The 16,931-nt window shown below is 32.7% G+C and overlaps 1 protein-coding gene and 1 pseudogene across 2 annotated transcripts; both read right to left on the bottom strand.

The window, feature by feature from the left end:
- Positions 1-1,182: 1,182 nt before the first annotated feature.
- LOC143602194 (chromatin remodeling protein SHL-like) lies at positions 1,183-3,574 on the bottom strand. Its single transcript, XM_077079396.1, has 5 exons — positions 3,479-3,574; positions 3,044-3,389; positions 2,899-2,967; positions 2,205-2,319; positions 1,183-1,209 (listed from the first exon to the last, which is right to left on the bottom strand). Exons 1-5 carry the CDS (start codon positions 3,564-3,566, stop codon positions 1,183-1,185), a joined length of 645 nt encoding a protein of 214 aa, XP_076935511.1. The 5' UTR covers positions 3,567-3,574.
- A 4,321-nt stretch (positions 3,575-7,895) lies between these two features.
- Positions 7,896-13,843, bottom strand: LOC143600841 (beta-galactosidase 3-like; annotated as a pseudogene). The gene is made up of 18 exons (XR_013147554.1): positions 13,672-13,843; positions 13,501-13,596; positions 13,285-13,397; positions 13,121-13,187; positions 12,599-12,691; positions 12,335-12,478; positions 11,899-11,990; positions 11,703-11,808; positions 11,534-11,621; positions 11,165-11,283; positions 10,422-10,584; positions 10,165-10,343; positions 9,977-10,080; positions 9,385-9,494; positions 9,041-9,151; positions 8,838-8,951; positions 8,195-8,398; positions 7,896-8,017 (listed from the first exon to the last, which is right to left on the bottom strand). The product of XR_013147554.1 is annotated as a beta-galactosidase 3-like (transcript).
- Positions 13,844-16,931: the final 3,088 nt, after the last annotated feature.

Genomic DNA, 16,931 nt, shown 5'->3' with positions numbered 1-16,931 from the left:
TTCATAATATTGCATATCAACCTGCTTGACATCTTTAGATAAATGGGTTGTGTTCAAGTTACACGAGTTTTAAGTTTGTGGGGGTTAGGGTTTTGACATCAACAATCATATGAGTTGTGTTTGAGTGAGGATTAATGTTTTCTCATGAATAATTATATGGCAATGCTTTGGTTGAACAAATCAACCGCATTGACATCCCTAGTTTGGATACAGACCAACCAGAAATTGCAAAACAAGGCAATTTGGTTTTGCTTGAGGCAATTTGGCAATTTGATCTTACTTGAGGGTTTGAATTGCTAAATAACCAAATAAAATCGCAGTATTCACCGAATGTTTATCTACTTTTTTAGTTTTTAACTTTCACAAAAAACCATTTATTAATTTCAGAAAATTGAGGGGTGATGATATAACTGTATAAAAGAGCAAATGACTTCTAACAAATTAATTTCCTTCATCTCTCCCTTTCTCTATCGTGTTACAAGTTTTAAACATATGTATAGATTAGAGAATTATATTTTAGTGCAACGAAACACATGCATAATTCATTTATACAAAACTGAATAAAACATATGTATAGTTCATTTATGATTGGATAGATTTATACGAAGCTGAATAAATACTTCGATGATGTATAAATTTGTTTGTTGAATTGCAACTAGAAACTATGGAGAGACAGCTTAAACCATAGTAAAATACTATATGGGAAATGAGAGAGCAATCATGCTGAGCATTGACATTCCATAATTCTATATAATATATAGGAAAAATAAAGAAAACTAACTAAAACACCACTACATTAAAATCTCTATAATAGATAAAAGTTTAAAGAAAACTAAAGTATACTGTGATTATCAGTGGGTATGAAAAAAATTAATAAAATAATTGTTTGTGAGTAGGATAGAGAGAAATATGAAGAGTTGAATGAGGGAGGTTTTTGATAAGTAAATAAATTTAAAGAAAAATGTGCTTTCAGGTTTAATTATAAAGATGGATTTGGAGCTTCTTATGTGAATTTAAAGAAAAATTAAGAAAACAATTGTTTGTAAGTAAGATAGACATATCTCTACTACCAAGCAATTACAACTACATAAGTGTAGGCACAAAATTTGACATATATAAACCATAGTTTCTCTCCATGTTAACACCCTATTCTTTCTTTGTTAAAACTTCTGCATCACCTATTCAGCTTCGACCGCGCTTTGACGCCACCTATAAATAACACGATCATAGACATCAATTTTTCAAAAAGTAAAAATATAGCAGCAAATATTAAAAATATTAGCATATTCTCGATGGCAGTATATCAATTTTGTCTAAATTATAACTTTTTTCGATCCATTTTGGTAAATTATGAGTTTTAGAATAGTAGGTATATACTTGGATAATTATACAACACTAGTATTCTATACATTCTTTTTTAATTTTTAATTGATTATTGTTCCCTTGGGTTCTTCAATTATTATTCATACAAAACCATTAAATGGCACAATATTTAGATACCAAATCTCAATCTTCAAAATTGTCATAAATATAAGTAATGTGGCCTTTGACTATTTACCATTTTTAATTTTCATAGAGGCTAGTAAGGTAATATTACGTTTATGACTCGCTATTTATAGCTAATTAACAAATGGCCCTTTTATGTCACTAAGATTTTCACCAACTTTTCTTCTGTCATCAATTAGAGGATAAGAACATATAGTTAAGTTCAATGAAATCAGATTAAGTTTATGTATCCCGTTTCGGTTATACCAATTTCAGCAGGAAAAAAAAAACATGTCCCATAATGAAATTTGGCGAGGTGTTTGGTCATAGGTTAACAAAGTTACGGTTTTATTTAAAAAACAAAACAAAACTTCAAAGCCATTTTCGTCATTTGACATGCTTGTGGTCAAAACTGGTGAAAAGGAAACAAGATACATACTTGGGTGGCCTATAACTAGTTTTAATGTTTGGGTGGAATGCAAAAAAGTCAAATATTCGTTGACTTTCACATACATTATGCCACTAGTTTTAATGAACGGACTTGCAAGATTTTAGTCATTTTTGTTATGTTTATGTTCATGTATTAAACACTAAAGAGTAAAGCCTAATGGTGTTGAATATACTAGTGCCATGAGATATTATCATTCAAGGCACGATAAGCAACTCACATATAAATGAAAAATATAATAAGTTTAAATAGTATTGAGAATGAAAAACACCTTCATGGCTGAATGTGTGGGAATAGCATGAGAATTTTGGAGACAGTTTTGACAGAAAAAGTGTTCCATTCCTTTAACCTCTTCTGCGGTCATACCTATACAAGCAGGATGAAACCTGAACCAAAAAAAGTGTTAGATTCTAAAAAGCAAAATTACCATTATACTTCAAAAATGTTATACCAACAAAGTAAACTCAAAATAATATCTGAAATATGATTCTTGTTCTTAACCTAAAATAATGCCAATCTTACTAATAAAGCAACACTAAGACCAATCTAATCATTAAAATAATACTAACCATCCTAATAACAACTAAAGCAGAGTCTAAGAAGAGCATATCAGGATTTCAGATATACACAAGGATGCAAATACTACGTTTCGAGTTTCTAACTAACCTAACGTTTTGTGAAATATTGTTTTGCTAGCATCAAACATTTCACGTTGTGTGAAAAGAGTGAAATTCTAAGTTTGGTTTTCAGCAAATAACACCAAGTCAACACGGTTACAGAAAACGCTGTTTATCAAACACAATAAAAGCAACCGAAAAAGGCTCAAATTTAGGTCAACTTCAACTCAATACGCATTCAACATTAGCATGAATTCAATAAACATCAAGAAACTCAACTTAACTTAAAAGATTAAAAAAAACACACATAAGAAATGAAATTAACAGTAATAAAATAACGAAAATTACCAATCTTTGCAGCTCTCACATTGAATCATCAAATCATCAGGATTATAAGGCATCTCACACTTGCAATACCTAAATTAAAAAAATAACCAATTTAGCAACTAATTAACAACCTAAAAGTATTAGTTAGTTAACAGTAGTCACATACACAACTGCTCTATTCGGATAAAACTCTCCGGTGGACGAAACATACTCAAAACGACAATAAAAATCGTCGTTTTCAACCGCCGCGAGCTTCAAATAACTCCTGAAGGAGTGCACCGTACACTTGCCTTGAATCGTATCAGCACTCTGGACATCATGATGATCGGAAATAAACACCTCTTTACTTCCGTGATACCGTTTCCGGCCACCGGTTGTTTCCTCCGGCCAGTAATACCACTGCACGTGGACATTCACCTCACTTCCTCTGTCGTCCGATTCGATCCTCTTCACCTTCGCTATGTACGGCCGGTTCGACGGCTCAGGCGATCGCATGTACACGCAGTCGCCGGCTGATTTCACCGGAAACAGAAATTGGTTAGAAAATAATAATAATAATAATAATTTGGGGAAAATATAAGTTAGTTAAAATTGTTGATACGTTGAATGGATTTACGAATGCATTTGACGAAATAAGAGTCTAGGGTTTTTCCAGTGGCCATGGACTGAGGACGACTTCCGCCGGACATGCAGACGATCAAAGAGGTTTGTGTTCTTCGGTTACTATTATTATATTTATTATTGTAAGTTTAAATATTTATGGGGTTTTCCAATAATAGCCTTTCTTTATCATAAATGCACTTTTTTAATTAATTAGTTGCTAAGTAATATTCATTAATAATAGTCTATGGGCGGGTGATGGAGTGGTAAAGAAAAGACCTGTTATACTATGTGACCCAAGTTCCCGATTCTTGCCCCAAGCATTTAGTTTCGATGGCACTAGGTGATGATGAAAGATTAGGCAAGTATGCGGCCTTCACTAGTTGTGGATCCTTAAACTGAACGAGTTTTATCTCACCACACATTGTGCTTTCGGGCGAGTGTTCACGGGCGTTGAGCTTAGATGAGAGTTTTCCCGAATCGAAAGACGAGTGTATCCCGATGATGTAAATTTAGCCGGTAGCTAATTTGGAGGATTTGTTGACCGTTAAAAAAATTTTAATTAATTAATTAAAAGATATATTTATAAACTATATAAGTTATTAATTCAATTTAATTAGTTTAACTTAAATGGTTAGATATTAGTTAATGATAAGATATATTTATAATCTATACAAGTTGTTAATTCAATTTATTAGTTTAACTTAAATGGCTAGATATATTTTAATTATGTACAATAAATCAAATTTATACAAATCACATCAGGGATGAAATCAGTACACTGTCAGTACCATATCGGTATCGATACTGAAAGTACCGATACCAAAATTGAGAAAAAGTAGGAACCGAACACCGTACCGAATATATCGGTTCTGTTCCGCTACAGTACCGGTAACGGTATCGGCATCTCGGTAGTTTACTTGCTTTGATACCACTTTAATATTTTATCTTTTTTTAGCATTTAACGAGTCCGAAATGGCGTTTTATATTTTTAGCAGCAAAAATAAAATGTTTTAAATTGTTATATATCGTTGATTATCATTAATTTCTTGAACTTATTTGACTTGCTGTTATAAGAAAATCACAAGCGACAAGATTTTTATAAAACTCTTACAAAACCATGACCAAACTAAGTTGAAAAAACCATAACAAAGCCAAATTCATAGAATGCCATAAACTTACAAAACCATAATGGTGATGAAGATACAATATAATCTTGAATGAGGATTCATAAATCCTAACCGTTTGATCGGTACTAGGTTTTCAAGGAAAAAAAAAGTAAACTGACATTTTAAATAACGATTATGATCAAACTAAGTTGCTTAAAATTCAGAAAAACAGGGTAACTACAATATGTGATATTGTTATTTATATGTGATACTTTTAAAATTTTAATAAAGATCCCTAGAAATCCTCTAAATATATATCTTATACAAATTCGGTACCAATACCGATTTTTAACGCAAAGTACCGGTACCAATACCGTTTTTTACCGTTACCGAATTTAAGAAAAAGAAATACAGATACCGATACTGCTTACGATCGGTCGGGACGGTATTGATACAGTACCAGTATGGTACCGATATTCAGGAAAAAAAAAAAGCTCATCCCTAAACCACATATGGTAAGTCTAAAAGATATAGATTTATTTGTCCAATTGTACATGTTAGGGATGAGTGTTTTCGGTGTTACCGGACTGGTACTAATTTGGCACCGTCGGTACCGAATCGGCATTAACTTTTTAGTTTTCGGTATCAATACCGGTATGGTACCGGTTTTTCCCGAATTTTGCATGAAATACGGTACCATACCGGCACCGAACTGATACATGTACCGGTACCAAATAATTCAAATTTTCAGGATCGGTACTGGTATGACGGTACCATCCCTAGTGCATGTTAATGTTTTATTGTATTATATTATTACAAGTAGTATAATATCTTGAACTTTTAACGATATCCCATTGTTACAAGTTTGATACCGCGCTTTTAAAATATGTTTTTTTCCTTACTAATTTATGCTTAAGAATTTGTGCTGCTACCACCAATACTAACCGAATTTACATCGGTTCGCAGATGTAACGTGTCGGTTTTTGTGGTTCTACATATGATAATTGGTTGTATATTGGTATTTATAGATTTAGTTATTTTGTTTAGTTTCGATGCCATAACCCGATACAAGCTATTTTCGAGTCAACTTGCAGAGCTTTCATGGTTTAACGTTTTTAAATTTGTTTCTTTTGTTCGGTTTAATGGTCCCGTCGCGATGTGCAGGGTCCTAAATCCTAGTTGGTCATTAAAAGACGGTCACGTATATGACAATAAAAAGTGGTGCAAAGTATGCATTCTCAAAACGCTCATTAAATAGTTCAGGAGGTATTTCTCAATCAAAAGGGAGTCCGAGCACACTCCTTCGGGTACCATTCCTTACCTATCGGGCTACTTTGTATGCTCGCAAGGTACCACACCTCTGGTTGCAAAGCGGTCGCAAACTAAGTTTTTCCACGAGTATTTTTGTGTAATTTCGATTGCAAAAAGTCATTTACAACCATCAGCAAATAATTAGTTTTCTCTAGTTTCTAATGGAAGCAAAACCAACTATATTATATATTTGAATTGGGCCTTTGCTTCTTGTATGACTCTAGCATTTGCTTCTTGTAATGGTTCTTTTGATTTTTATATTGATATTGGTTTTTTGAAAAAAAAATATATTTGAATTTATAATTTAATCTTTCATTGTTAGTTGAATATACTTTTAGGTGTCAAGATATTGAATGTTAAATACAACATTGTTGGATGTAGACTCCACAAAACTTGAGAGATGAGATTATTAGAGCATTTATATAAGGGTATGTTTTGTACGGGGTAATGGAATAGATGAGGGAATGGAATGGACGTGGTAATAGAATAGAGAAAGGAATGAAATGGATTATTACCATTCCATTGTCATGTTTGGTTACCATGTAAAAATGAAATGATTAATTACTTTATCATTATTAATATTTTTATTAGTAATAATAATAAAAAATAAATAAATAATATCAATAATAAATGAATATTCATAATAAGTATTTTTAGGACCTCGTGCTGCAACGAGATCGTTAAACTGTATATGCGTTGTGAAATGTTAACTCATTTAATTTAAAAATAAAATATATTGATAATGTAGTAATAGTTCTAATATAATAATAGTTATTATACAAAACGATAATGATAATATAATAACTATAATAATGGGTTAGGTTCAAATAAGAAGTTTGATTTTTCTAAGAAAACTAGGAAGGAGAGTATTTTAGTCTAACACTTAAATATCAAACCCCATTTAATTTAATTTCAAAAACACACTTACATTAATTTAAAAAACCCACTTACATAAAACCCAATTACATATTTATTCTCTACAACCACCACCACTCCACTGCCCACAGCCACCACAACCGTCACCCACCGCCACCACCTCGCCGGAAAAGTCTGGAAAAACACAATGGAAAACACTATGAGAAACACAATGTAAAAAACACAATGAAAAAAACACAATAAAAAACACAATTGTATGACACAATGTAAAAAATACAATGGAAAAAACACAATGAAAAATACTATTGTATAACACAATTTTGTAAAACACAATTTGATAAAACACAATTTGTATAAAACCCACTAATTTTTTTTAATTTTATATTACAATATGGTACTCATATGAAAGATAAAAAACACTCGTTATTATGGTGAATTTGTTTTTCAATAAAAACGTCGTAAAAAAGTTATGAACGTTTTAAAATGATAGAGAAATTTGGCATGTACCTTACATGTGGAAAGAAAAAGTCAACAAATGTGTTATTCTTTTTATACCCTCCCCCTTCTTTCACACTTGATTTTCTCCTAAACTAATCTCAACCCTCCATATTCAAAATTAATGGACAAGATTACTTAATATCATTCCTACAAAAACTATACTTCATATCATAACTTAACCCATAATAATAATAATATAATTATAATTTTATAATAGTAATAATGATGTTGACTTTTTGACTTTTTCATTTCTTGAAGGAATGAAAAAAAAAACACCCATACCTTTCAAAGGAATGAAAATTCTAAAATGGAAGGAGTTTCATTCCATTTGGAATGATCCATTCCATTCATGCATAGTAACCAAACATGTTTTTTTCCATTCCTTTGGAATGGCTTATTACATTTCACCTTCCATTCATCTATAACAATCACTACCTAAAAAGTCTTATGCTTTCATTGTGTGATCATTTCATTACTTATAAAGTTAAAATACTTTTGAACGTACACCATGATAGTTAAATAATGACATTAGTTGTACATTTCCAAAAAAAAAATCATATGTTATTCGACTTCTTATGCTAGTTAGAGTTCTTGATCAACCCGGCAACAAGTAACATCCTTCTATATGCACTTCTCACCTTAATGATCTTCTCATAATAGAAATGGCTGATGCATCACCACCTATTTCCTCAAAAACAACTATCGAGTTTTGGGTCGGTTTTAACCAAGATCGAGGAATGTGGTACCTATATATAAAAAAAATAAAATAATATAACTTCTATAATCATATATGATATTTGTAAAACAAAATAAAAGTTTTGGAAGATAACTGTTTTCTTTGTTGAAACCCGTTCCACCAACCCGTTCCAAAAACTATCCATTTTGGCAAGTTACCCAACTATGGTTTAGAGTGTAAAGTATACCATCGTTGAGTCGGTTCTCCGCATTGAGTTTGACACTTGACGGGTCGAAAAGTTCCAGCATAGTTGCAATCGGAAACAACTACCCTTTGCGTTAATGATCCAATATCTTCCTAAGCTCTCACCATTGATCCATACTTGACCCTTTCCCATACTAATCATATCAATAGCCAAAGGGTCCTCGCCTTCTGGTGCATCGAAATAAGCCTAAAATGTTCACAAAGTTTCAAGTGATTAATGCATCTTTCATAAAGAAATGCAAAACAAAACGCTACAATTTGTGAGTGAATAACGAGAAATCTTTCTTGCAAATGGGTCGTTTTGGATCATATTTATGTCAAATGGGTTGAACCCGTAAATATGTTGATGGTCAAGATGAGTCATCTAAAAAAATAAGTTCCTTTATTAAAGTGGGTTAGATTTTCTTCTCTTATTGGTTCTTACGGTCAACTATAATAAATATTAGTAGATTAAGATGTAAAAAGAAAATAGACTAGCGTGTGGTTAGAAAAACCCTTCAGTAAAAAATCATAAAAAAGTGTTTGCAAATCCAACCAGCTCGTTTTAATCTTCAAAAAGGATATCCCTTTGACCAGTCAAAGCCCGTCCAACAGACCCAATCATTTCTTTTGCATAACAACCGTACCTTGTACCATGTAAGTGGCCTATGTATCTGTCCTGATAACGACAATTCTGTCCACTCTACTGATGGCATTCCTGTTGGTGATGCTAGGTTTTTGGATTCGCCTTTCAAGCCAATCTGTTAAAACATATCCAAATATCAAAAAGACGAAAATGACTTGCGCTAGAATTGAAGGTCAAACCGGCTAATTTTGAAATGAAACACACCTGGTATGACCACTTCTGATGGGTTATATCCCACGAATCGTGACCTACGCCATGCAACACAACGGGTCCTAAAACTCCTGTTTTTGATAGCTCGAAGCGTGGCCCGTTGTTCTTGTTCATAAAGAATCAAACAATTTAGACATGTTTAGAAAATTAAATCAATGTAATTAGAATTTAGAAATGAAGTTCCACGTATGAAGCTCATGCTCGAGCTCGTTTCTTAAATTAGCTCCATTTTAGGCTCGAGCTTTTAGCAAGACGGTCTGGGTTGCTTGACTGATCATTTACACCACTTATATACATATTTGCTCCTAAATAGGCATAACTTAAATTAAATGACTCACTTGTAACCCGACAGCAACACTAAGGAGTTGAATCTTATTCATTCCTGCCCGTAAGTTGGCGTTTCCTGTAAATCTTATTTTCCTACTTTCTTGATTACCAAATTCTGAACCTGTTGATTTTGTGACAAATAATAATAATAAGTTAAAATCACGTAATATGTACACGACCCATTACCCATTTCCTTGAACGTGTCAAATGGGTTGATGTGTAGTAATCAAGTTGTAAACGTGTTAATCGAGTTGGACAGTTGTAAAAAATAGGCTAACCGGGTCACTAATGGTAAGTAGGTCAACTTGTTTAATTAAACAAGTCGGCCTGAACCATTGACAGATTAACGCGGGGGACAAAAGTTGGTTAGGCTAAAAAGGGCCTGTTAAAACAAACAAATAGCCCACCAAAAATATATTATTGATTGCAGACTAAAAGGTTATCTTTTATGGGCTTATGGGGTTAAATATAATACAAAACCTTTTATTAAACGCTATCCTTTTATTAAACGGGTTAAATATAACTCAAAACCTAATTATTTTTTGTGTGGGTGCTTCAGGTCATGTCAACAATTGCCACCTAAGGTGCTTATCAGAGTTGTACCTCCGAGCTCGTTGTTGATGAAAACATGTAAAGCATGGCCTTCGGACTGAACGGTTATGGTCGGAACACTATCCCCATGTAATTCGGATGGGTTTATCACAACACTACAAACCAAGGTCATAGACATAAGTTACAAGCTCTACTGCACAACGTACAACCTGTAATGCACAACGTACAACTTTCCTCACCTCGTTGAATACTAAAGGTAATCACTTGCATCCCTAGTTACACTCAACTGATCCAACAGCCCGAAAACCGTCATCTTTGAATCAGAATCCACAGATGAAACATCTTCATTAAACGTTTGCCAATCAAGTTTGTTAACATTTGTTGGCAACCAACTAACAACTGATGTTTTGGACCCAACCTTAAAACAGCAAAAAAAGGTTATTAGAAATTTGGTTTCCGTGCTCGTTCCTTATGCAATATTAGTTGTGCTAATTACCTGGGCAGTGTTAAAGGCAACATTTTTGCAATCAGGAAGAATGCTGATGGACCATGGTGGTAGATCATAACGCTTGTTTCTGAATATAGCGGTTGCGGATGAATTAATATGATTTGGCTAGAAAAGCAGCACAACCACCTATTGTTGAAGAAAATACATGGGCCTATAAGATTTGAACATTGGGATATGATTTAGTCACACATCACAATAATATGAATGCAATCGTATGGAGTCGAATCGAGCCAAGCTGAGCTGAACTCATCTAAGCTTTAACTAGGATCATACAAGTATATGACACAATACATGTTATTTAGTTATTCTTATCATAACTTTGTATTTAGTGACAACGATTGTTACGTATATTCAATATATTTCATATGGTCATCTAATAAGCAGACTTAGGCTAGCGAGCCTAGTTTATTAAACAAGCCGGGCTTTAGGTCGTTCAAGTTCAGATGATGTGATCTTTTTGCAAGCTCATCACGAGTAGCTCACGATCAGCTTTATTACACCCATAGTTTGCAGGTATGTGTGTGTTGTTGCTAAAATGTTTTTACTTCTAGATATTTGATATTTCACAATATAGCAATTATGTTCAAGTGAATGGAAGACATGTGAACTAGTGGTCACTTTATCATATACCTTGCTTTAAAGTACAAAACTCCAATTATGTACTCAATTTTATACTATGTATACTTTCTGTGTGAATCTCTCTTCTAATAAATAATTTTATTTAACAAAACCTGTTCATAGGATCCTAAAGAAATGAAAGTGGGATCGGCTGAAACGATAGCTCCCTCGCATAATTTAATGGCTTTATGAAGCTCCTTTAGGTGATCATATTTCGGTTGCCTAACCAAACCTGTGCATATAAATATAAGAACTTTAGAGCGGATCACATACATGACAAAAATAACGAGTCAGATGGGTTAGTTAACGATAAAATTGGCTAGTAAAAAGATAAATTAGTTACTTATAATAGTATGCTTTATCAAATAAACGAACTTTAAAAGTATGTTTCACTCAACAAAGTTCTACTCTTCTAATTGTTTATTCAATTAACCGTTTTTAAGTAACGCGTGATTTTATTAAAGAGTAAGTAATTTTAGTACCGTATTCATCTATAGGAGCATCATAGTCGTAGCTAGTAGTAATGAAAGGGCCTCCGGCTGTCCTTCCAAAGTTCGTTCCTCCATGATACTATTTTTACAATAAAACAATATTTAATTCTTTAAAGAACTTTAATCCAGTTTCTATTTAAATTTTAAATAAAATGCTAACCATGTAATAATTCGTGAACGAGCCCCCCTTTTGAATGAACCGGGCCACCGCAAAGGCCAAATCTTGAACTGGCCGATGAGGTAACGGTCCACCAAAATTCGAGAACCTTAATTGATAGAGTTCAAATTTGTAACAAGTTTCCATAAACATGATTTTGGCTTTGAAAGTCAAAATTGTTGTTTGAAGTTTGACTTACCAACCACTCCAGGCCTCGGTCCACATTGTGGGTTTGGTTTCTTTGTTATTTGGTGAGAAATAATCACAGTAGAACCCGTTGCAAGTATTTATCTAACAAAATCAGAAATCTTTAACATTAGTTACATTGTTATTGACACTCAAGCTAGTTTACCAAATGTGGTAATTTGGACCCGTTTTACATACGAATACATCATGGAAATAAGCACAAAACGACCCGTGACAAATGGGTTTAAAGTTGCCCAAAGTGATAAAATTGTGAATGTCAAGATTATCATTAAGTAACATTTATTATGTAATTAAATTTGACATACTAGTTATTTAAAATACATATTTTAATTTAAACAAAAAGCGTTTCTGATCAACCCAAACCGAACTTTTCGATCTTATATAAAAATGGACCCTTTTGATGGGCAATAAATAAGAAAAGTACATACAATAGGATCCGGAGCATCATCTTGTTTGCACATAACCCAAGGGACACCTGTGTCTAAACCAACAGCCATTTTAGCTGCCCATGTCATGTAAGCATGACCAGCTGCCCCATATCCTTTAGTGTCTGCCCCATATTCATTCTCTATCTGTCCCATTTACCAGAAAAATATTTTAAAAGCATATTGCCATATATACAATTGTTGTAAAACTGGTTAATCATTTAAAAAGAAATGAATTGTTGATAATGAAAAGAAAGCATAAGAAACCTGAGAGAGGATAATAGGGCCCCCTTGAGATTCAAACAACATTTCATCCTTCATGATCTCCACTATTTTTGTGGTGAACTTTTGCATTGCCATCTGCATCCACCAACCATATACATTTTAAGACGATAATCTTTATGCTTTTATCCAAGAGCGCGGAACTCTTAGCCGAACATACTTAATAGTGTAACTGGGATATAATTAAGTTGTAAATGAGTTAAACGGGATAACCTTACAAAATATATATTTTATTTTACTTTTAAACGGGTTGACCTGTCAACTTGTTTAATTCAACATGTTAACCTTATAAATATGTATCTTTTGTTTAAATTTTAATCTGGATGACTGTCAACCTGTTAATTTGGTCACGTTAAATAGGTCAACCTGAACTCGACATGTTTAACTAAACGGATTAAAGTTGACAACGCAAAACCTGACAATTTTTTAACCGGACCAAGACTCAATGCTCATCAAAGATGAGGATTTGAGTGCAAGAAAACAGAGGATTTGAGATAAAATTTATACCTTGAAAGGTTCATTATCAGTTCTGAAGCTGATTCCAGGAACATACTTCAACCAAACAGGAAAACCCCTTTAAAAACATCAAAATAACTATTAAAATCACAAACAAACCCAGAAAAAGAAATACAAAAAAATGCATAAATCAAAGTGTTTCTAAATCAAATGACCCAAAATTCCACTCTGCACAAACAAATGGCCCAATTCTTAGATGCATATACATTCCAGCTTTCTGAACCAGCTTTACAAACCGAACCAAATCATATCTTCCTTCAAAGTTATACTACAAAAACATAAAATCAACCCAAAAGTTAACCAAAATAACATCATTATTTATAAAAAAATATATAAAAACAGAAAAAAGATATGAAAGAAGAATAGTGTACAATGCCAGGTGAAGGCTCATGCACATTCCAAAAAACATATGTGTCAATGGCATCCAACCCTCCATCTTTAGCTTTTTGAATAAGATCTTCCCACATCTGCATTCAGTTATTATTATTATAAAAAAATGGATTAAATTTGAGGGAAATGTGAAGAACACAGAGAGAGGTTACTTGAGGAGTGCTTCTTGGATAATGTATAGAACCAGAGAAGAGGATTCTTCTTTGGCCATTGATTATCAGAGATTTCTTGTCATAAGTCACAATGCATTGATTAAGTTCACTGCATAATAGCAATGAAATGCAAACTAGATAAACCCATTTGGAAGCTGAGCTAGCTGCCATTTTTTTTTCACTAGAGAGAAGTGTGTGTGTGTGTGTGTACATACATTCATATATGTGTGTCAGCGTGTGTTTGTATATGTAGAGAGAGAGAGAGAGAGAGAGAGAGAGAGAGCTCATGTCACTCATTGTGTTTTTATTGGTGAGTCATTTGAGATCTAGTGCTAGATTGGTTTCTTTTATTCATGGAAAAACGGACAAGTTTTTGGGTAGGTTTTTTAAGTATTTGATACTTGGCTTAAACCAATGGAAATGCTCAAAACAGGGGAAGAAAAAGTATTTAAATAATGAGGTATTGGTCGAAGTTACGAGAACTGAGAAGAGACTCATTATAGGAAATTGAACAGTATAGAATGGATTCACATTTTCTTCCTTTTTTTTATTTTTTACTTTTTTTTGTGAGACTATCAGTTTGGTTACCATTTTGCCTCTCTTTTTACAGAGCCACGTCAGCGCCAAATCACATCCTACTCTACTTCACTTTCATACACAATATCAAGAAAATGGACACCAATTCACCACCTTCATCCATTTCCAAACAAGATAGTAATAATTATATACAAAAATTAACTTAGTTTAATTATTTTTAAAGTTATTAATATAACTAAATTTAAATAAAAAAAATATTTGATATATCTACCTATTCTAATAAAGTAAAATAATTGTGAATACTTGTCATGTTATGGTTAATTCTTACCATTTTTTCCCTCCAAACTAACTTAATTAATCTTAATATATGTAATAAATCAATAATTATTCACTTTCCTTTTATACTCTATTTATATTTATATTTTTATAAAAATAAATATTAAAATATTCTTTTACTATATATTCCAAAATACTTGGTGAATCCAAAAATCAACAATAAATCATGTTTGTCAAAGATTGAAAAATCATATAATTTTAAATGTTATCGTTAATATATTGTACTATGTATATTGTGAGAGATTGTAAAGAAAAATAAAACTCGAATATGCTTTCATTTTACAAAGTTATTTTTTAATCATTAAATTATAAATATATGCTTAAAAGTCGATCCATTTTTTTTAAATCAATCAATTTATCTATTATTATTGTAACACCCCAACTCGGAACGGGCTGGCGTGTTACTATTATAGATATCAAATCAATGTCACAATCCAAAATACATCAAAAATCAATGCAACCTATGTCATATTATTAAACAAAAATGAATTAACTTTTAAAAAGCTTGAACTTCATTATTCTCTCTCATCACTGATCTCCCCGATTTCCCGAATTACCTGTTAGCAAATAAGACAGACACAAACAAGAAAATACGGCTGAGCCAAAAATTGCCCAGTAACGGAGAAAACAATAGTACAGGTAAAGGCATACATAAGACAAAACACATACTGAAATAAAACTGAAACTATTGCGGATATAAAACCACGTTTTAGACCGAACTAGAATTAGATGCGAAACATAATCCGATACACGATCGGGACGTAATCTGAATATACTCAAATTTAACCAAATGCGTATACACATATCAAAACGGACCAGAAATATAGCGAAACAAAATATAATTACTAAAATACACGACGATGATGTTAAAATAAATAGGTCGTTTAATACGGAAGCAACCAGAGCCTAAACAGAGGGGTACACAGCTAGCTAGTCCATGCACCAAGGAGACGGTGTGGGTGGCGTGCACACATTGTTCCATCTCAAACAGAAGTCAGGAGTCAGGAGTCAGGAGTCGGAGCTAAGATCGATATATACGCCTCTAAGTGGCCAAGGTACTACATGAGTACTTTCAGAGACGCCGTGAACTTTGATTACGCACTGTCACGATAAGTGTCATGTCGTTGACGCCCCAACGACAAGTCAGAAATGCTCGGGTAACAGAGTACTGAACTAAAGTCGTATAACTAAAAGATATTTAAACAGGAACATGCAATAATGAATTCAAAATATATATAACCTATTGCATGCTATAAAATTAATATAACCATATCATACGAATAAACCGAACTAGATAACAAAAATCCGCACTACGAAGTGACGGACATCGAATATAAAATGGACTAGAACCAATACTATGAGTGAAGAAAAACAGAATCCGTACCTTAGTTGTTAAGCAAAAGTAAACAAATTGGCTCGTCTCCAAAAATTATGAGGACCTATGATTTATTTACATTTTAATTTAGATATACGAACACAAGTTACGACGCATGATTCGTTGATTTTCCACGGGAGGACACTTTAGGAATTCATATAAAATAAATGTGTTTAGTCATATGCTTGTTTCGACGATTATTTAATATTGTTAAAGCTACCAATATATATATATATATATATATATATATATATATATATATAAAAGTGTTACCTTGTAAATTCTATATTTTTAAATGAAATAAACTAACTGAAGTTGAAATATTATTTATTTATTTACTTATAATCATCAAAACTTTAAAACTATTATTATTATTAATATTAATAAAATATCTACATTCCCAAATTTGATTGAAAAGTTATTAGTAGTAGATGGAGCAATTTATAATAACTATTTTAAACATATCAGTTAACTTTAGCTAACCATATCCACAAGGACAACATGCTCTAAAATAAACACATGGTTGCCACTAGTCTTTTAACAACTACTCAGAAGAAAAGCAGACCAAACACACTCTTGATTTCCTTTCTATACCATGCATGGGTTATAATAAAAGTTCAAGTACAGATTCTATTTAAACAACGTTTTCGTTGCCGGAACAAGTCAACGAATCATAGGCGTATTCGAACAACTTAATTAGACAAGCCAACCAGAAGAGAGGGAGTGGACGACTACCTCTATTGACGAACAAAGTTGGCAATGCGCGAAAACGAGATGGTTCTCCAAGCATAAACTAAGTTGTACATGCAGTCGAAACACATTAATGATTGTTCGGATCAGTATTTTATTGAACAAGGATTGAAAGAGTAAAGCAGGATAATTCTTGTTACCTGATGCGAATCGGAAAGAAATCGGAGTTGAGATAAAGAGATGACAATAGCGGTACACGATACGCGGCGGTGGTGGTGTGGCGTATGTCTTTGGGACTTGAAACTAATTTGGCAAAACAGAA

This window comes from Bidens hawaiensis, unplaced genomic scaffold, assembly GCF_021521415.1.
Source record: "Bidens hawaiensis isolate Kalapana, Puna unplaced genomic scaffold, B.hawaiensis_p1.1 tig00001960_1, whole genome shotgun sequence".
Lineage (NCBI taxonomy): Eukaryota > Viridiplantae > Streptophyta > Magnoliopsida > Asterales > Asteraceae > Bidens > Bidens hawaiensis.
Note: the sequence above shows the minus strand (reverse complement) of the source record. Positions and strands in the feature narration are given on the sequence as shown.